Genomic DNA, 20903 nt, shown 5'->3' with positions numbered 1-20903 from the left:
TGTGAAGCGGAAAAAATGAAAGCTTATTTAGGAGAAAATAATTAAATATCTTTTATTTCAAATGGAAAACAAGTATTATTGTAAACATTAACAGTATACATATGATCATACTTGAGAATTTGACTGAATAATTGATTTGTTTGCTGTGCTTGCTTTGTGAAATATATTCCTTCAAGTATAAGATGCAGAGGAATGGAGTTGGGTTTTACCTTCCCAGAGAGAGCCTGAACATGCTTGGCATCTTTTAGTGAGTGTGTGATATCTTTTAACTAAGAAAAATATCCCATTTTCAACAGATAAAAGTTGCAGTACTGCAAATTGAAAATAGCTGGAATGAGATTGGATGAGATATGGAGGGGAAAAAATCCTTTTTTAAAGTTTTAATGCAGTGTACCTTCTCAGAGTTTATTGTCACTCTGCATATAGCTTGTGTTTTTGTAATAGATTTACATCAAAGAATAAAGAACCGAAAGTTCAGAATGCAAAATGCACTCTTCATCTGTTTCACTATAAGTTAGTATGTACATGGGGTCATCAAATGAAACAACACACAAGAAAAAAAAAAAGAAAGTTAGAAAAACAGGCTTTCATATTCTGTCAGACAGTTTGCAAGAAGCATGTATCTGTATTAGTTTAATTAGTTATTTCACATCACTTATCACCAAAATTAAATTTGCTGTTGATGATTTAGTGTTTAATTGCAAACATTGCTGGTTTGTGTTTAATTTTTTGCTGGAAGAAAGGATCACTGTGATCGGTGTTTCAGTACTTGGGCTAGAAGCTGTGTTTAATTGCATCTTCACATAAATCAGCACCACAAGATAGGTCTTGCATGTCAGCATTAACATTTGAAGTGGTTCCGTGAGCCAGATTAACGCCATGATAAAATCCTCTACCTCTCTAGAAGGGAAAAGTTGTTCTCTCTTACGTTGTGATTCAGTTTACTGAAAGATTGTATTGTAATATTGGTGTTTTACGTGCTCGCTCTGTGGGTGGTTTTTTGGTTTTGCTTTCAGTATACAAGTAGATTTTTGGTTAGAACAAAATATTTGCTTTGCTCTCCTAGATCTTCATGTCTTATGGCATTTCTTTGCATTGCTTTCAACAAGCTTTTAGTAATCATTTGGCACCTTAATGTGCCAAATCGTCAAGCGGATTGTTTCTACCCAGAGAGATTGACCTTTAAAGTTCTACTTGAATCGCCATGTTAACCTCTGCCATAACAGTGAATGACAATCAGTAATGTCATTGTCACTCAATGGCAATATCTCAGATACCACTGCCTACAGGAGAACAATTTCAGGTAACTGCAGCATGAGAGGTGGTGCTTACATTATGCTCCTTACCCCTGTGTGCTCCCAGGCACCACCAGACATGGGAGACCACGACCTCAGAGGATGAAGTCTGGAAGCTGGAATGCAATTACATGTATTTCCTAGCTATTGTGTTTGGTTTTATTTTTCACAAGTAATGGAGATGAGAAAAATTTTTGCCTACAAATAATTTGTTCCGGGTGCCCGACTTTTAAAATTTATTCATTGTTCTCCAATTTGGGAATATATATATAAATTTTGTTGTGAGTTTTATGAATCCCATATTAAAAGCCAGTTTGTTATATAGAGGAGAACTGTTAATAATACTGCATAGTGAACTGTCCAGGGCATAGGAAATCACGTCTATCAGTTAGTTATTCATTGGCTCGGGGGTTTTATGCACGTTGCTGTAATACTTTCTCCTTTTGAGGCTGTAGGTCAGCTGTTCTGTTGTTAAATAGTGCAGCACAGATGGCAGTTACCAGAAATAAAGTAGTGCAAATATGAAATGATGCTGATGCTTGCACCTGTGAGAAAGCCATCATTTATCAAGCCAGATATTACTCACACACTTATTTGCTTATTCTAACATCTTATGCTTTTAGGAGCTGAATTTCTGGAGTGAGATTGGGGCCTGATTGCTTTATGTTAAAGAAGGTGGCTTTAGGCTGTAACTGCATGGCATGGTGGCCTTGGTGCTGCCGCATCAGGAGGCTGTGGCCTGGGCTGGGCTTGCCTGCTGGAAAATGCAGCAACTGTTATGCAGCTCTACCAAATTCAAGCAATTTTTTCTCAGGATTGTTCATACTTCTAACTTGCTGCAGGAAATCCATCAATATTTAGTGAAAGTAATGATGATAAAATCTGGTTCATCAGGGGGAGTGGTAAATAGCCTGATAGTATGTTATTGACTTACTGATTTTTTTGATGTGGACCAGTCCAAAGAAATTGATCTGTCTGCTGGAATAATCAGCTGATTCAAGTTCAGAAGCAGAATCTTGCATGGTCAGAATGCGCTGTGACCATCTGGAGCTCGTGAGCAAAGTGGTGTTCTCGTCTGAGTTGATCACCAGCAACTCAGTCTGTCAGTCTGCCCTTGCTGGGTGTTTGTGCTTCAGTGCACTACTGCAGTAAAACGCAGTCCTGGTGTTGCAAAAGGGATTGGTTGTTGAATTATCTCATGGCCTTTTGAGAGATGCAAGCCTTAGGCTTCATCAGTCAGTGACAGTGTGTAGAGGAAAGCCACCTGAAATACGTCAAGTCATGCTATGTTGGAATAGAGAAATGCCATGTTTTAGCACAACTGGGTTTTGTAGCTGTTGGCCACCAGCAGAATGATTGAACTAAAATGCTCCAACTTGCAGAAGGGTATTCTGTATGTGCTCAGCATGAGTGTGCACCCTTTAGGTGTGCTGCTAGAGAATTGGTGTGTTTTGTGTATCTTGTGGCTGATAGTCCAACCAGAAAAAATAAATGATGCTGGGAGGAATGTTAACAGCTCTTGCTTGGGGTCTTTATCTTTGGATGAGGATACTTAATAATAGCTCAGAGGTTTGAATCACAGAATCACAGAATGGTAGGGGTTGGAAGGGACCTCCAGAGATCATCGAGTCCAACCCCCTGCCAAAGCAGGTTCCCTACAGCAGGTCGCACAGGTAGGCATCCAGGCAGGTCTTGAACATCTCCAGAGAAGGAGACTCCACCACCTCCCTGGGCAGCCTGTTCCAGTGCTCCGTCACCTCACTGTAAAGAAGTTCTTGCGCACATTGGTGCAGAACTTCCTATGCTGCAGTTTCCGGCCGTTTCCCCTTGTCCTGTCTCCACTCACCACTGAAAACAGTCTGGCCTCACCATTCTGCCCCCCACACCTTAGATATTTATAGACCTGGATCAGGTCCCCTCTCAGTCTTCTTTTCTCAAGGCTGAACAGGCCCAGTTCACTCAGCCTTTCCTCATAGGAGAGATGCTCCAGGCCCTTCACCATTTGGTTTGGTGTGTAAAAAAGAGGTTTTGGTACCAAACATTAAGATTTTGGCTAACCTAGTAATTTTTTTTTCTTTTTTCTTTTTTCTTTTTTTGTGGCCATAAGTAATATGAAAACAGTAGAAAAAGTACACATGATTGTAAATGGCTCCTAACTTCAGTGAAAAGTGTATTTGGTGAGGTTTGGTGATACATTACAATGTCAGAAATATCTTGATGTACATATTTGACATATTATTGACAAACAAATGAGACAGAATAAGAGAGAAACGCATACAACATCCTTCTCCATGAGATTTGAGAAGTACTTCAGCCTGGAACAGATCCCCTGAATTTCCTTTTTCTTCATGGATCTTGTTATCCCTGTTGTCCTGGGTATGTGATGACCTTAAAATGAATTGTTAGACATGCTGAATTTAATCCTTGGCCCTTATTCTGGTCTTCCATAAGGGTTTCTTTGCAAGTTTAACTTCTGAGTTTAACTTTTCCTATAAAGCAAATGGAACAATGCATGTGACCTACTTTGAAATAGTTCAAAAGAAAATCCAATTTTTAATAAGCATTGTTCATTAAATATTATTTACCATTCATTTTCCCTTAACTGGATTTAAAAACAAGTGGTGCTCAGTATAAATTTCATTTTGCTCCCTTTCAAGTAATTTAGTACTTCTTAGGTCTGTGGTTTTATTTTTTTTCTGCTGAGATTTGTACCATCTTCCCCTTATTATATCACAGGCTATCACAGCAAGTTTTAAATAACCTAAGCAGCTACTGTGGGATTTTCTTTTTGGCATAACCATTCTGCTTGTCTAACCCAAAACTGGTAGTAATTTTGTTGCTATTTCTATCTCAGTGTCTGTTGTTGTTATTTATTTACTTTTTTTTCAGGTACTTTCATAACTCCTATTTTTTGCATGGAATTACAATTTGCCATACCTTGCCACATATTCCAGGATTTTCCAATTTGTCAAACTGCAATGTCTTTTCTTTTTTTCTTAAACATTCCAAGAAAGGAAAGATGAGGTGAAACTACAGTATCAGCCTGTTCTGTCAATGTTTAACAAAACTGAGTTGGGATGGAGAACGAGCTTTTGAAGTCCATCCTCCCAAGTGCCCCACTTTGGTTCACATTGCAGTGTTCATCAGTTTGATTATTTGGGTTGAAGAGGTGCTCCTGGAGTGCAGCAAGCATTTTCCACTCACAGTGAGGCAGCCAAACCAGGGGGTCAGGTGTTCTAAACAAGGCTAACTCAAGTTAGAAAATGCATATAGAATGTATGTTAGGCCTTCAGGACCAGCATTTTTTTGTTTACAAATGCATGTCTCTTTGGCCACGTCACTTGCTGATGCAGACCGCTGAGCTGATGCAACTGATTATTTAAACTGCTTTTGTGTACAGCCAGTCCTCCTGTAAGAAGGGAGACTTGGTTCCAGCTTGGAATCTATTTTAGCTATAAGTTTTTTCTGTAGAAAGTTTTTGTCTTAGTAGTTCAGACCTCTTATGTATGCAGGTGTGCATGTTTATTGCTGTGTTGCTTTCTACCAAACACATAGAGTAGTATGAGCATATACAAGTTTGAGGTAATATTTCTGATATATTTTCTGACAGTAGTTATTTTCCACTGCACTTTTTCCTCTCGTGTCTTGTGTATGTATTCAAAAAGTCATAAATACTTGCTGTAAGTTATAGCCATCAAAACTACTCTTGAGATGTAGTGTCTACCCTGCAAGTTTTATTTCTCATTTCTGCCATCTGCATTTGGCTCCAGCACTGACAACTAGCTGGACGGTTCCTAAGGTCTGAGCTTTACATCTGTCTACATTAATTCAACAGAACAGTTTGCAGTTAACCACAGTATTGTGTATTTTAATTTTAATTACTGGGGTGTTCTTTTGTTTGTTCTTGTTTGTTTGTTTTTTAACTCAAATTGAGAGCGTGAGAGTAACCTTAAGAATCCAGGCATCCCTTTCCTTGGAACCATCTTTCAGTTCAAGCCCTGATTACAGTGCCTGATTCAGGCACTGAACACACCAATGTCTGCCTATGGATTACAAGGTATGAGTAGCCTGTTCTGCTGTGAACAGGATGGGTCAGGTCAGCTAATTACCCCTTTTTGCTCCAAGGGTAAACCAGCCAGACCTAATGTTGACAAGCATCAGACTGATTCTTTAAGAATATTCAGGGAAGGATACTGGCAGAGGGAAGCTGTGTAATCCAGTGCTTAATTAAGATTGCAAAGATTTTCTTTTTTCCTAAAAATTTAGCCTCAGTCTTCTGTTCCTTGACTTACATTATTAACACATCCAATTTCTGCAGCAGCATGGAGAGTGGTTTATTTCTTTTCCTCTTTTCAGTTGTGACTGAAAATCTGGTATCTTGTCCCTGCTGTAGTTGTCATCTTTTTTGAATGTCACTTTTCTTGGGAGTCTCCAGTTTGTCACATTCCATGTGTGGTGTTTGGAAGTGGACATGAAAAGTTTTGATGGAAATGTTTGATAATATGAAGTATCTATAAAGTGGGCACGATGAAGCAGGAAATTTTACTTCATCTGATATTTGTACATCCTAGATGTTCATATGGTGCCTTATGAGCATGATGCTTGCTTTTTAGGGGTAACTGTGTTATAATTTCAGTATTTGAATCTTGTCTCATGTGTAAATCTGTTTCTGTATAGCAGCTGCAATCTAGACACTCGTTTCCCACTGTTTGCAATTACAACTGACAACATGAAACTTTGAACTTGCTGTTACTGAATTCCCCTGTTTTGCAGGGGAAAAAAAGCCCTGCATCTGATTTAAATGACAGAGTATTCCTCTTTCTGTAAAGATGGCTCTCTTAGCAGCAAGGCTGGGAAAACTGAAAGCTTCTGCATCTTCTTCCTCTATGCTATTTTTTTGTAAGTTAAAGAAAGTCTGGTTTTCTACATGCAGAGTTGGATGTGTTGACATGGGATGTGCTGTTATTACTGTGCAGATATTTTAGGAAGTTTCTAAAACTTGATGGTTGAAAAAAAGATGGGGATTTTTAGTCGCTTTTATGGCAAAATAATATGCTATTGCAAACTTCCAGAGCGAGCTACCATCATATCTCTGTGTCTATAATAACTTTGTGTTCTTTTCTAAAATTTTAGATGCTGGCATCACCATCAACATCAGGTCAGCTGTCTCAGTTTGGGGCAAGTTTATACGGGCAACAAAGTAAGAATTACTTTTATTGATTTTATTAGATGTTCTAGTTTTATGCTCTTTGGATAGGCAACGTGTCGGGTTTGGTATTTCTGGTGATTGTAAAGAAGACTGTGTAATGTCAAATGTGTAACTTCATTTATTTTGGAAAGCACGTTTTTGCATTGTCTGTCATCCATTTCTGCAGTGTTTGGTAAACAAGGTGTCACGTATTGACACTGCGTAACTTAAATATCCAAATACAGTCATCCTATAAGGAATATCTGGGATTTAACTCACTGAAGAAAAACTAAGGGAGGTGAGCTGGGCCAAACTGAACGTCCTTCAGAAAAACATCTAAGGGCTAGAGGGAAATTCTACTTTATGGTTTATAGGAGCAAATTAAATCTTGTCTGTATGCTTGACAACTCAAATTTGGCAAAAAATTACACCAGGAAGATTGTTTCCTTCTGCTCCGCTGTTTGTTTTATTTCATCTCTTGAAGATATTTTTTTCTTGCATCTGCCAGTCTTGTGTATTCTCTGCTTATGAAGGCTTCCTGAGAAACAGTAATACTGTGCAATGCTAGACCTGATGTAAGTGCTGGAGTTAAGAGCTGAACCTCCCTGAAGTTAAGAGGGGCAGACAGAGAGAGTGACTCAGAGCACCTGAGTCAGATAAGAGTTTCACAAGTAAAACAGGTTTGTGAACATCTTTCATGACTCCACACTTTTGAATGTTTGCAGCTTTCTAGCCAAGTCCATCTGACCCAGACACTAAGGAAAGGTGTCTTAAGACTATTTTAGAGTGTGGATATTTTAATTTGAACACACTAAAAGCTTTGTCTCCCAAGAGCATGGCCTTCGTAGCTTTTTTAGGCTTTCTTCACACGGTTTAGAAAGCATAGCGACTTTAAAATTATTTTTGTTTTTTCTATCCCCGTGGCTGTTGATGTGTGACTGTGTCATACCAATGCGTGTTTGATTGCACTCCTGGGACTTTCTGGCCAGTCTGAGAGTCAGGTTTGGATTTTGGGTCCCTAATCTGACATTTCAGGCTCAGCTGCATAAAGATATTGAAGTAGCTGATTATTTTTAGGGGTAACTTTTTTTCATCAACTTTGTTGTTCAGTCCAGTTATTTGTCGTGTCTAGGCCACAATCTCTTGAAGATGGAGACTTGTGTGGCTAAAAATTCAGAAGTAAATATTTTCAGGGTTCACTTTCTTCCAAATATGAAGGAACTGCTGTATTCCTGTAAATTCTTATATTTAAAATATTCTGGGAGAGACAAAGCTGCTGTCCAGCTTTAGATTTATAGCTGTCAGTCATTTATCAAGATGTCATTCTATAGAGTTAAGTTAAACTTAATTTGTAGGCATTAAAAATTAACCACTTAATCAGTTGACAGATTTCTCGTCTCAGTTTATATGGAAAACATAAAGCATAAGAGAAGGTTTCTTTGGATGGTTTTGATTGTTGTTTTTTTTTTGTTTTGTTTATCTGGGATTTCTTTGGCAAATATTTCAGCTGCCCTTGCCAGCCGCAGTAGCAGAATACAGTAGCAGAACTACTCATTAAGAATTCTAATTAAAGAAAAGCAACAACTAGAAGAAACGCTGTTAGTGAAAAACTGACTGCGTTTGAACAAATGCTTGCACAAAATCAACCTGAATACAGTAATCACTTTTTTCAGTGTACCATCTCTAGAAGAGCATGGATTTTTTCCTTTACCATTTTATTTTTTAAATTCCAGCTAATCGTTAATTGGTGTGAAGTACTTTTTATAATATACACTTACGCTCATAGAAATTATTCTGATGCAGCAAATTGCCAAAGTATTTACAGCAAACACCTCGATATCATCAGCAATTAATGAAGTCTTAGGAGGCTTGTTACAGTGAGTCACGCTACTTCTTAATCTCAACTGATAGAGATAAACTGGAATGTTATCCAAATCCCTCGTTGCAGACTTGCAGTGAATGGTAGGGCAGAACACTGGGGCAGGCAGCGCTTCTGCAAGAGTGGGAGCTCAGCAGATGGGAGGTTTCTTCAGCCCTCATCCATAGCAATAACTGGGGCATATGCTGTGTCCATCCTTTGTGATCTTAGTATTTCATCATGTTGTACGCTGGCATATTCAGCTCTGCTGAAGGGGTGATCTATCATTGGAGAGTGCTGATTCGTCTTAATTTTTCTTCCTTTTGTCTGCAAGATAAGGTTTTTAATTCTCTGAGGCTTCCTCAGCAGCCTCACACTGAAGCGATAGGGCTGTTATTTATAGCTATCGTGTTATAGATGCAAGTGTGTTTCTGTTGATATGTTGCACTAAATGGCTTTCTCTTGTCTTTGGATGTATTTCTAAAACTCTTTAAATACAGAAAAGGAATGTGGAAATGATCAGAAACTCCATAAAGTATTCTGACATTTTGAGACAGGTTATTTTTTGTTCTTCTGAATTGAGATGATTTTTTTTGTGTGTGTGTGTTTGTGTGTGTGCACTTCTGTTATTTCATTGCACACAAATGCTTGCGTAGAAAATAATTTTGATCACAATGTAAAAAAACAAAAATAACAAACAGGCAAAACCCCAAACCAGCTCTGTACGCTTTTAATTGCTAGCTGAAGGTGCTTAAATCCTATTTGCTTTCAGACCTCAAGAAATTAAATTTAACCTGACTTTGGACACTGAAATTGCCTGATCAGAAAGAACCAACTTCAGTTTTACAGAGGAGTGTCCTAGAATATTCATTCTTGTGCCCTGAAAGCCATGTTATGAAATGTGCCTAGTTTTATTTTTTTAGTTACAGACTTGTGTATTTTTTTTACAAGCTAGACTGACGTTCTAAATGCTGGCCAAATACGTATCAATTTATTCAGGTGTAATAACCTCTTTCCTGAGTGGAGATATTTCTTTTCTCGAAACACCGACTTTTTGAATATGTGGATTTCCACGTCCTCGTCAACAAAACCACAGCTCCCCCCCGTTCTATTCAGAGTACATCTCAAAGGAAACAAAATTCCGTTAGCGACTTAAAGAAAAATTTTGTGAGGAGCCTTTCTCAAGTTTGACTAGAATGGGGCTATGTGTGAGATAACTGGGCTTGTAGTATGCAGGCAAGGACTTCATTTTACACTGCACTTTCCTACAGTCTTTACACTTTTTGAGGTTGTCAGCATAAATTGTTTCCATCCACACCTGATGGCTAAGACTTTGTTCCGGATCGCTATGTATCTCCACCCCTCTGAATTTTTTTTCAATAGGTGCACTAGGCCTTCCAATGAGGGGAATGAGCAACAATACCCCTCAGTTAAATCGCAGCTTATCACAAGGCACTCAGTTACCGAGCCACGTAACGCCAACAACAGGGGTACCAACAATGTCACTTCACACGCCTCCATCTCCGAGCAGGTATTTATTGATAGCCAATGTTTCTGCAATTGTGTCTTTGAGCAGAGCACTTACTAAATGTTCTGCGTATCGTGCCACAGCTACTTTAGACTGATTAATTAAAAAAGAAAAACAGTAATTTTTATTGACCGCTGCCTGTATTGGGTAAGTAATACTGTAAAACAGTAGGAGAAGGCTTAACGTAAGACAGTGTTTGATTTTGTAAGTAAAGGATAAGTTGCTGGCAAACTCTGCTTCAGAATGTAAGAGTCTGTTTTTTGGTTGTTCTGGTAAACAAATGGTAAACGTTTTTATACGGCTGTTCTGCACCGTGTGAGAACGTTAAGGTAGTAGGTCCTAAGTGCTCTTTAAATAAGAGTTGTAACGCCTCTTCAAATGCATAGTACTTAAGTATTTATCTGAACCTGACTGAGGACTTGATTGGTACGCAATGGGTCATCTGGTGTTCCTGAAGAAATCCAAAACTACGTTAATTATAGAGAGTAATCCAAACACGCAGTGTTGAATCTAAGCACAAATTAAGTTGCAACAACTCCAAGTCTATCCAACATGAGTAATTTAAGTGAGTAACCAAATACTATTGCACAGATTCATCTCCGTGGATGGTTTTTCTCTTTCAGGGGGATATTGCCTATGAATCCTAGGAATATGATGAACCACTCCCAGGTTGGTCAGGGCATTGGAATTCCCAGCAGGACAAACAGCATGAGCAGTTCAGGGTTAGGCAGCCCTAACAGAAGCTCTCCAAGCATAATATGTATGCCAAAGCAGCAACCCTCTCGACAACCTTTTACTGTGAACAGGTAAGGCTGTTTGGTCAGACCATCCCTGTGCAGCCACGGGCGTGCTTAAGTACTGCTCTCAAAGTCTAGTTTTTTATCCATTAGAATAAAACTTCAGAGTGCCGCTTTGTGTCTTCCAGTCTCTCGGTACTAACTTTCAAAGCACTCAGTGCTTGTGCAGGCATATTGCAGCCTTTCAGCTAACTTCCGTTTCTGACTACTTAATTTCTACTGCTCCTTCTTTAAAACATGTGATGTTTCTAGTGTGTTCCAGAGTTTGTTTTTGAATCAGACCTTGGTTTTTGTGTGTATACATCTTGAAAACTACTCATCTATGAGTTTGGGAAGAATTAAGGCAAGTGGTAATCCAGAATAACTATTTCTAAATAGTTATTCTGTAAGAACAGTCAGCTGACTTGGACATAGTGTAGACCTCATATTTTACTTCTTTAAGTTTTGGAACAATATCGAAAGCAGTGGTTTACAACTCATCTAAGGTACTCATTTTTGATGCCAGAATTTTCTCAGTTACTCCTGCTTTTTTTTTCTTCTAATTCTGGGCAAGATTGTGGCATCAGAAATCATTGTGCTTTTACTGTTGTTGGTACGTTTATGCTTAGTTTATATTGATAACCTTGTAATAAAATGTGTCAATTCTGATTACATAGCATGTAACTGGCTTCCCACAGCTGACTATTTTCCAGGCTTCTTTCCAGAACCTCATGATCCCCGCATTCCCAGATTGTTGCTCTTTCTTGCCTCATGCCCTAGCCTAGGGGACTGAGCTCCAATATACTCATGGCAGTCAAATGCCACTTCTAACATGGTGTAGTATTTTTACTAAACAAATGAAGGAAAATGGATGCCAGTTATCTGAAACTTGATCAGTCTATTTAATTCTGTATCTCTGCATTATGATATAGGCATTAAATAACTTCTTTCTTCATCACAGCAATAGAGGTTTGGTAATAGCAGTTTGTGTTCTTGAAGCGTAAGAAGACTTTGGACAGAGGCCACTTTGAAAGTAATGCCTCCTATTTATTTCCATGGAAACTACAACAGATATAGAAAACACAACACCACTGTTTGATAGAGTGAATTCTCAGCTACAAAACGCCGTTTTTCAACATAGTCACTGCTGTTAGCTGTGGATTTTTGCCTGTGATGAACAAGAGCCCGTATGCCATGCTTGTCAAAATCTGTACCAGCTGAGGTGACCCGCTGCTGAAATGCACCACCCACTACCTCACTGTGCTCACATCCACTGTTCGATCTCCATAAACATTCAGCAAATGCCAGTAGATGCCATTTTTTTCCACATGGAGGAATTCAATTCCACACCTTTGCTTATCCGCACTTCCACGTAAGAAGCCGTTTTATCAGACTGCCCCTCTGCTGCCATCTGTCACGTGGCAGCAAAATGAAACAGAATATTCTTGGTATGGTTCAACCCCCACAGCCATACTACCAACATCCACCTCTGATGTTGTGAGCTAACAGAGTAAAATAGGAGGCATTTCTTAAGGAGTAGCCCTTGTGTCTTGGCCTTTTCTTTCCTGTGATGTACCAGCAAGCAAAGGAGATGATAATTTAAAAAGATAGTTTTATATTTTAAAGCGTTTGTAAAGCTTGAGCATGGATTAAAAAAAAAAAGATCAGTGTGCAGAGAATGATGATTTTGGAGATTGATGCGTAGAAAGTACTTGTTTAAATAACATCAAGCTGGAGGAGAGAGATAATGAAATCCCATTCTGTAGGAGCATTTGAATGAAAACCCTTTTCTTTTGTTGTGTTGTATAGCTCATGTTAATGATGACACAGTTTTTACAAGTTGAAAAGGACATACTACTAGAACAGTGCCAAGTTCTTACTTCACATTTTATTAGCCTACAAAAGTATAGTACATAGCCAATTGTTAATTGACTATATTTAATGAAATGGTGACATGACATTTGAAATAAAAAAGGTTTTATTTCCTTGAGAGGTGCATGAATTGTATAACTTCCATGAAGTGTTTTGAGAATTGTTCCCTTTCTTGGAGCAAAGAATGATTTTAGGTCTTTGAGCACACAAAATACTTAACTTTCTCTTTCTTAGTTACGTCAGTAAAACGTGTTGAAAGCTGGGGTAACACTGGTTAACAGTTTACAAGTGTAGGAAAATACGCATATGGTGGCCTAGTCCCTTTCTTATCACTGAAATTCTTGATCTAGTTAATTCTGATTACTTTAAAAACAAATGAACAAAAAAAAAATCTTGCATTGAGAAGCTTGTCTGTGACCAAGCAAGGTTATATTCCTTCAAGATCAAATTATCTCTGGTTGGTGTTCTCACCAAGTCCAGGATTCACAGAGGATACCAGAAATGTTTCTCCTAGTTCATGAAGTGTCAAAGATTCAGATGTCTTTCAGATGCACCATCTTGCTGAAGCAGAGCAGAGTGGAACCATTCTTGACTGTTTCCTTTCCTTGATGTCTCAGTCAAAACCAAAATATTTAGGGCTTGAAATTAATTGTAAAAATGTGAAAAAGTCATATAAATAAAAATTCTAGTAGGAAAACGACGCTTCTGTGCACAGGAACTTAGAAAATATCAACTTTTGTCCTCTTACAGGGGGAAATGAATGTTGTGGTTTCCCACAGGGCAGAAATAACAGAATTTCACTCAGCTCTGGGCTACTTTGTGACTGCTTAACATCTTCAGTTTGCACAGGAATGGAACAGGTCATTTGGGTGTTTGTCAGACCACAGCAGTCCTATCTGATTCTTAGATGTCTTCAAATATTTTTACTTGTCTGTGTGATACTTTAACTTAACTGGTGTCCTTGTGTGGCAGAGACCATACAATGTGATGGTTGCACACAGTAACTTTCCAGCTTTTAATTGAGTCATGACAAATATAATCACATTAATGATTCAGCTTTCACCCTCAAATGAATGCTCTCTGGTCTGACTTTTTGCTATTGTCTTTACTGATATTTCATTTTTATGTATGAAATTACTGAGTAAAATGCACATTTGGCATAACTTGTTGGCTGACAGATGTCAAAGGAGTTGTGGCTGTTAAAAAAAAAAAAAAAAATCAGGTTATTTTGAAGTCATTCCAGTTGCATTTATTCAGCAATGCTCATTGCTGTTCAGAATTTTCAAAGGTATAAAGGCAAGTAATAAAAAGTTGGGTTTAGGCTAATGTGGATTGCTTAAGATGATGTAATTTAAGTGCCTTTGGCTTTTTTACTTAATGCCTTCAACTGGAAATTATGAAAGTCTCTACTCTCTTTTCTCTGACTTCTTGGATTTTTTTCACAGTATGTCTGGATTTGGGATGAACAGAAATCAGGCATTTGGAATGAATAACTCCTTATCAAGTAACATTTTTAATGGAACAGGTGAGTTTACTCTTAATTTATGCTGATCTCCCAGTTCAATAGAAAGATTTTGTTTTTGATTGAATAAGCTTAGAAATACTGTGAGTGCAGTTGTTGTAGTGATGCCTTTAGAGAGCAACTCTGCATGTTCTTCAGCAGATTCTGTAAACCTGACGTTAATGCAGAAAAAGTACTTTATTCTAGCTTCAGGATTCTGTGGAGAAATAAGTGTATTAATGGTTTGTTTGTTTTCCCATGGCATAAAATAACAAAAACGGTGCTATGCCATCTGTTGTTATTGCTTCAGAGTAGTGGCTTGTAATACTTCTGAAAGGCAAAGTATAATTCTGCTATAGAATAATCACTTGGCTGGAAGTTGTATCTGTTCAGTTAGAAATGCAAAGTAGCTTATGGAATTGAAAAGGAAATGGGAGAATAAAAGTTTCAAACATTACAGAGGATAAACACAACGGGGCAGCGTTTTTAGAGACCTCAAAGTGATCCTTTCAGTCAGTTGTTTCAGTTGTGATTTTTTTCCCAGGGAATTACTCTTCACCTGAATCTAATGAATTAGAGAGATCAGTGTTCTCGTGTGATGGTGCTGTAGGCTCGCAGTGCTTTGGTATTGGCTTGTTGGTGGCTGCCTGCCCAGAGGTGCTGCTGATGTCATAGCACAGAAGCGGAGGGGTTTGGCATCCCCACCGCCTTGTGACATCCTTATGGAACTGTGCTGCTCTCCTCACCCATGTGGTTTTATCACTGCAAACTGAAAAATCTTCCCATGTTACTCGTGCTGCGTTGGCTCTGCAGTGGTTTGGACTTTACCTTGTCTTGTGTTATCTAAGCAGAAAAGAGCTCCTTGTTGATGATATGGGTGATTATTTTCTTTGAAATCTTTCCTTCATAGCTCCTTACATTTTTAAATGGGTTACCTATCCTAATGCTATAGTTTTGATAGTCTGCTTCTATCTCACATGTGCAGTGTTTAATTAAAAATGAGCAAACAGTGTTACTAAGTACTACTGACTGCATTTGTTTAAAGAAGATCTCTATACTCTTGAGAGTAGTGTCATAGTACAGATGTTGTATGTAATTGTGATGATCATAAGTGTAAGAGTGAAAAGATCAATTGGAAGGAAGAAAATATATCCAAGATTTATCTTGTGCATAATGAGGTTTTTCAATTTTTTTTTTTTTAAAGTAAAAATAAATAAATAAACCCAGAGGAAAAAAAAGAAAAATGAAAATACATGTTTTTGTTGTAGATGGAAGTGAAAATGTGACAGGACTGGACCTCTCAGATTTTCCAGCACTAGCAGACAGAAACAGAAGGGAAGGAAGTGGCAATCCAACTCCATTAATAAACCCTTTAGCTGGAAGGGCTCCCTATGGTAAGGTTATATTTCTGAATATATTTCTGAAAACTCTTTGAATGAACGATGTGTCTGCTTGCTTGATTTGCCTTTCTCAGTTCTAAAGACAATAGGAAGCCTTTTCAAAAAAGCCAGTATCCGGAGCTAAGTCTTGTTTATTGAAAATCAGCAGTCAGTGTCTTTATAATTGGAGATTCCTATCAGTTTTCTGTAAGTATTGAGACTTGTTTTAAATTCATTGCCAACAGCGGCTGCTGGGATTTTCAGTCAGCGTGGTGTGATAAATCTAAAGCTGCTCACCAGAATTATTTTTAGGCAATAGATTGTTTTCTGCTTTGCACGTATGCAGAAACTGTCCAGTACTGAAGAATAAATTCTAGAAATAATGCTTGATTATTAGAAATGTAAACTTTGCACTTCTGTGTAAAAAGTGCACACTTGTAAACATACTGTCTATCTTCAGTTTTTATTGGTAGTACTTGCTGTAGTACTGTTCACCATAACTCTTATGATGAACATCAGATTTCAAACAAACAAACAAACAAAAAAAAGTAGCCTGTAAGCATTGAATGTTGTCATTCAGATTCCAAATCTGTGCCTTGCATAATTCTTGCTGAACGGCTTAAAAATAATAAAAGGAAAAACATAAGGGTGGATACAATTTGGGTCTGGATACTATTTGGGTCTGGAAAAAAAATTAGGTAAGTTTAGCATGAAGGACAGTACTTTTTTTGCGTTACTGCTTCAGTAGATTTTGTCATGCATGTTGCATCAGCTTCTCTGAAAAGTTGCATTTATAACTTATTTTTGTGACACTTGTCAAATTTCCAACTAAATATATCCTAGTCTTTTCCAGCTAAAAAAAGCTAGTGTTCTTCAGAGATACCTATTATTTCACTCAAATTAGAATTGGAGCTATTACATTATCTGTGGAAAGTAGCCTCATGGATTGGGTGTAACCAAAACCCTCTGCTTAAGATAAGCTGTGAGAAACAGCAAAAGAAGTCAAACTGAAGTGCTCCCAAATGCAGGCAAAAGTCACTGTCACTTCCCCTTAAAGACACTGGAAAGTCAAGCTAAGAGTAGAGAGCTGATATGGCTTGTAGTTTACACAAGTTTGTCCATCTCAAAATGAGAAGCCATTACTTGGAAAACTGATGGAAGATGGGAGGAAAGTTCCATGCAGATGAACTTGCAGCATGGGGCTGGAGTTCAGTGTTGAGCTGTACTGCTGCATTTAAAAAAAGAAAAGGCACCATTTCCGTATTTGTGGTGCTAGCATATCTGTTTGTGTGATTGTTTGGTAAACTGGGGAAAAAATACCTGTCTCAAAAGTTATCTTGAGCACCTGCTAAATACAGGTTGCCACTGTAGAAGCAATTAAGAATTAGTTATATGAGATGCACTTGCCACTGTCTAGGCAAGTAAAAGTGAAGAATGCTTTTGGTTGTGGTCAAGAAAAAAGGTTTCAAACTGAGCTGAGGCATGCTTTCGTTATGCTTGGCTTATTTCAGAAAATGAGCCTTCAAACATTTATTAGATAGAAGGAAAATATGCAATATAGTTAATTCTTGATCAGTACTGTTCTTCCAGTGGAAGAAATGATAGTGACTATGAAAGCAAAAGGTTTACAGCGGAAACGAGATTATATATTTTGTTCTTGATGGAACATTGACCTTTAACGTAAGAGTACAATACAAAGTCATATATGTTGTGAGCTACTGAGCCATTTTAGATCTTACATTGTCTGTTAAGAAACATTGAAAAATAGGCCCTACACTTGCCTCTGCCATCTCTTACTGTGCTGATGTAGTTTTCAAACAAGTCACTGTATTAGCACTGTATTACTTCTCTGTGTCTTAGAAAAGAATATTTGCCCTTGGGTGGCTGGTGGAGGATTTTTGTTCTGTTTTGAACTGGCATAGAAAAATGTTGCTTTTCAGTAGTCAGAATCCATATTCCAATGTGACTGGCCTACTTTTTTAAAATTAGGGTCAGAGCACTGAGAGTTGCAGGCTAAATGCTTTCAGTTTCAGTACTGAAAGTAGGAGTCGTTCATATGTCACAGGCAGGTATTACATTGGTGATATGTTCTGTTGCAAGTTAGCTGGGCGTCTTAAGGATACCTGCTTCTAAAGAGATTGGAGAATGGAGGAAAAAATGTGTAAGATTAAAAGCAGTGTATCCTTGCTTCAGTGGATTTCCTTAAAAACTACTTCAATAATGCCTGCAAAGATTTTTTTTTTTAATTTAGATATGCAAAACAGGTGCTTTTCTTGATAAAAGTTTCAGGCTTCATTCTTAAAGCAGTGGATTTGTCTATGAATTTAACCCAGAGTGTTTCTCAGCTCACACTTAAATAGAGGCTTTAATCTATGTGGATGTTTTAAATGAATATGCTTTGTTTCGTTTTACCTGAGTTGATGGTTTCTTAAATTGTTTCTGCTGTACTATGTGCACATAAGGAAAATGAGTAGTAAGCAAGATCAACAGCAGGAAATTTTTTTCCTAGCAGTCATTTAATGTTATTCCTGCTTTCGTTTTGATAATAGTTGGGATGGTAACAAAACCAGCAAGTGAGCAGTCCCAGGACTTTTCAATACACAATGAAGATTTCCCAGCATTACCAGGCTCCAGCTACAAAGACCCAACATCAAGTAATGATGATAATAAATCTGTAAGTAAAGCTTCTTTTGCTTCCAGTGTTCAGACTTTTCGTGATTGCTATATTTCAAAATAGGCAGTGGAATATATTTATAATGTAAGGTTTTCAAAGTTCCCCTTTAAATTAATGAGAAATTTTATGTAAGTCGGGTTTCATCTGTCACTGTGACCTTGGTCTGCATAGCCTCATGTATTTAGAGTGAGAGGGAGTGAGGAAGAACTCACAAGAATACTTCAAAATTATTTACAAGAATTGACATGTATTTTTAAAGTTCTGCAATTCATAACTTCTTTTTCTACCAAGTGCAGCTCAGTTGTCACTGTTGGTCTCCCTCATCGGTAGCAGTAATTTTCACATCGTACCATCTTTCTTAAAGCTGTCAAATCCTTTAAATGTTAGGTGATAAAATACCACTTGAAAGTAAAATTATTGATGAGCATATGGAAGCACAGGGAACGTGGTATTTTAATAGAGACTTTTACATTTGTGGTTATGTTGTAGGCTAGTTGCATCTTAAGTATTGTTCTAATTACTGTGTGTTAGATGGTAAGATTTTTTTTCTGCTTACTCTGAAAGATCTGTAATTAAAATTGCGCTTTTTATTACAAATTAGAGATAAATACATTAATATTTGGATGACAGAGAACAGCATTCTGCAGTGTTGGACAAAATGTTTTAGTTTGATTGTTTTACTAAGAATTGCAAAATTTGGTTAATCAGTGGTACTGGCAGGTAGGTATTAGAAGTGACTACAAACTCGCATGAAAACTGGAAAGTGTAACTTCAAAACAGGTGGGATTAGGCCTTCTCCTTGGAAACTGTGGACAGATTACAGTGTAGAGAATGTTCTCATCACTTGGAATTGAGTACAGTAAGGAACAAGGGATGAAACATGATTATATTGTGTTATTGCAAATTTGTTTTAAAGAATATTAAAGAAATAATGCTTTTGGAAAGTAGCTTTTGTCAGTATGTGGGCTCCTGGAGAGCTATTGCAGTTTTCTTGCCAAGCGTAGTGTTTACATCTCTTTCCTGATAGTTGCAAAGGTGCCAACTGTTTGTTATTTGCACCTGAAATTGGCTTGAGTTATTACCTATTGCTGCATCATGGAGTGTTGTGGACTGCAGGAACAAGGCTATTGGAAAAAAAACAGATACTTGGGGCATTCATTGTGTATTCAAACTCAAGCATAAAATATTTTCCAAGATTGCAAGCTGTAGGCTTACTGATAGCTCTTATAGCATGGGAAGTGTACTTTATGAAGTGTTGAGTATTACATAAGGTTTGTGAACAGAGTACAAGAACTTCAGCTTTGTTGCATTTTAATAGCTGATATATCAGTGTGACTTGAAGTGCTGTTCAGAACTCTCGGATGAAAGATTTGGTCAACCAATCTTTTCCTTTTTGGATTATTTCCATCATACCAACTCTTCAAATTACTTTTAATAGAATTTGAATACATCAGGCAAAACATCATCCAGCACAGATGGGCCCAAGTTTCCTGGAGATAAAAGTTCAACTACGCAAAACAACAACCAGCAGAAAAAAGGGATCCAGGTGTTACCTGATGGTATGTATCATTCCACTTTGTCCTCTTCAAAGGTTTTGGCAGGCCTTTAGATCATCGTGTTGATTTCTTCACCTCTTGAAAAGAGAAAATTAATTTGTTCTTCTTGCCCAGGTCGGGTTACCAACATTCCACAAGGGATGGTGACGGACCAGTTTGGAATGATTGGCTTGTTAACATTCATCAGGGCAGCAGAGACAGATCCAGGAATGGTACATCTTGCATTAGGAAGTGATTTAACAACACTAGGTCTCAATCTCAACTCTCCTGAGTAAGTTTCTGTCTTTTAGTACTGTCTTCAGTTTTGTTTTCATTATGCTGCCGTTCACAGTAATAGGTTCACTTAGTTCACATAAGCATCAAACCCACAAAATATTTTGCTAAATAAAATTTGAAAATGTAATGACAGTAAAATAAAACTTCCATAAACAAGATAATTGTGCCTCAAGGAATACTGAGATTTGTTTTGCAAGCTTTCAGTAAGCCTAGTGGCTTTGCTTATTGTCCTACCTTTTTAGGACTTTCTTCAAGGAATTAACAGTGTATTGTTAATAAACCTCAGATACACATTATTTTTCTAATAATGGTATTCCTTGAAGATATTTATATACAGATATCAGGAATTTGGGGCATAGATACTAGTGCATCTACAGTGTTTACTCCACACCAAAGATGAAAATATGATCTTACAGTTAACCTCCAGCCATTTGTTTCAGCTCAGTTTAGTATTTAGGCATCCTGTAGAGGTAATGGATGGAAGAGTAATTGCAAGTTCACAATGGTAAGAGAAGTTCTTAGGAATAGTAAAGTGAGTCACTAGCCCAGAAAGCCTCTTTTTTTTGTACTTGTTACAGAAGGAACTTAGATTTTTCTCCAGTTTTGGAAAAAATGCCTGTCTTCATGATTACAGTTGTGTGAGATAAATTGAATTTCTGGTACTTTTGCAGCTGAGAATGTCCCATCGTGACTCTTCAGTTGTGAAGAATTTTATACCCTTCTCATTGAGGGAGGCACTGAGGGGGAACAACAGGCCTCTAGTTTATTTTAATCTATAAAATACAGTTGATAGGAAATATGCATTGACCTTATCCTTTGATACAGTCTTTCCATGTCCTGAATTTTTGCCTTACATTATGTAAATAACTCTTAATCTTTCAGCAAAGAGAATGCAGAAATGAGCCTTAGTCACTTACCTTATTTCTCTGGCACTTTGGGGAAAAAATGAGATGTCTGAATTCCTTGGACAAAGGAATCTTTGTATCAGCACAGATTTATG

General features: G+C 37.6%; 1 protein-coding gene across 3 annotated transcripts in view; it reads left to right on the top strand.

Moving 5' to 3' along the window:
* The window catches only part of CNOT2 (CCR4-NOT transcription complex subunit 2), a 93120-nt gene that overhangs the window by 57343 nt on the left and 14874 nt on the right, over positions 1 to 20903 (top strand). For 2 of the 3 annotated variants that reach the window (XM_052668970.1, XM_052668971.1), the window contains 8 exons: positions 6429 to 6495; positions 9725 to 9872; positions 10493 to 10675; positions 13963 to 14042; positions 15287 to 15412; positions 17947 to 18071; positions 19510 to 19630; positions 19742 to 19898. In XM_052668970.1, the coding sequence (XP_052524930.1) occupies positions 6429 to 6495; positions 9725 to 9872; positions 10493 to 10675; positions 13963 to 14042; positions 15287 to 15412; positions 17947 to 18071; positions 19510 to 19630; positions 19742 to 19898 (1007 nt within the window). The remainder of the gene's footprint in view (positions 1 to 6428; positions 6496 to 9724; positions 9873 to 10492; positions 10676 to 13962; positions 14043 to 15286; positions 15413 to 17946; positions 18072 to 19509; positions 19631 to 19741; positions 19899 to 20903) is intronic. The other variant, XM_052668969.1, reaches the window with a different exon arrangement.

The sequence above is a fragment of the Tympanuchus pallidicinctus genome, unplaced genomic scaffold (assembly GCF_026119805.1).
Source record: "Tympanuchus pallidicinctus isolate F22 unplaced genomic scaffold, pur_lepc_1.0 scaffold8, whole genome shotgun sequence".
Taxonomy (NCBI): Eukaryota; Metazoa; Chordata; class Aves; order Galliformes; family Phasianidae; genus Tympanuchus; species Tympanuchus pallidicinctus.
Note: the sequence above shows the minus strand (reverse complement) of the source record. Positions and strands in the feature narration are given on the sequence as shown.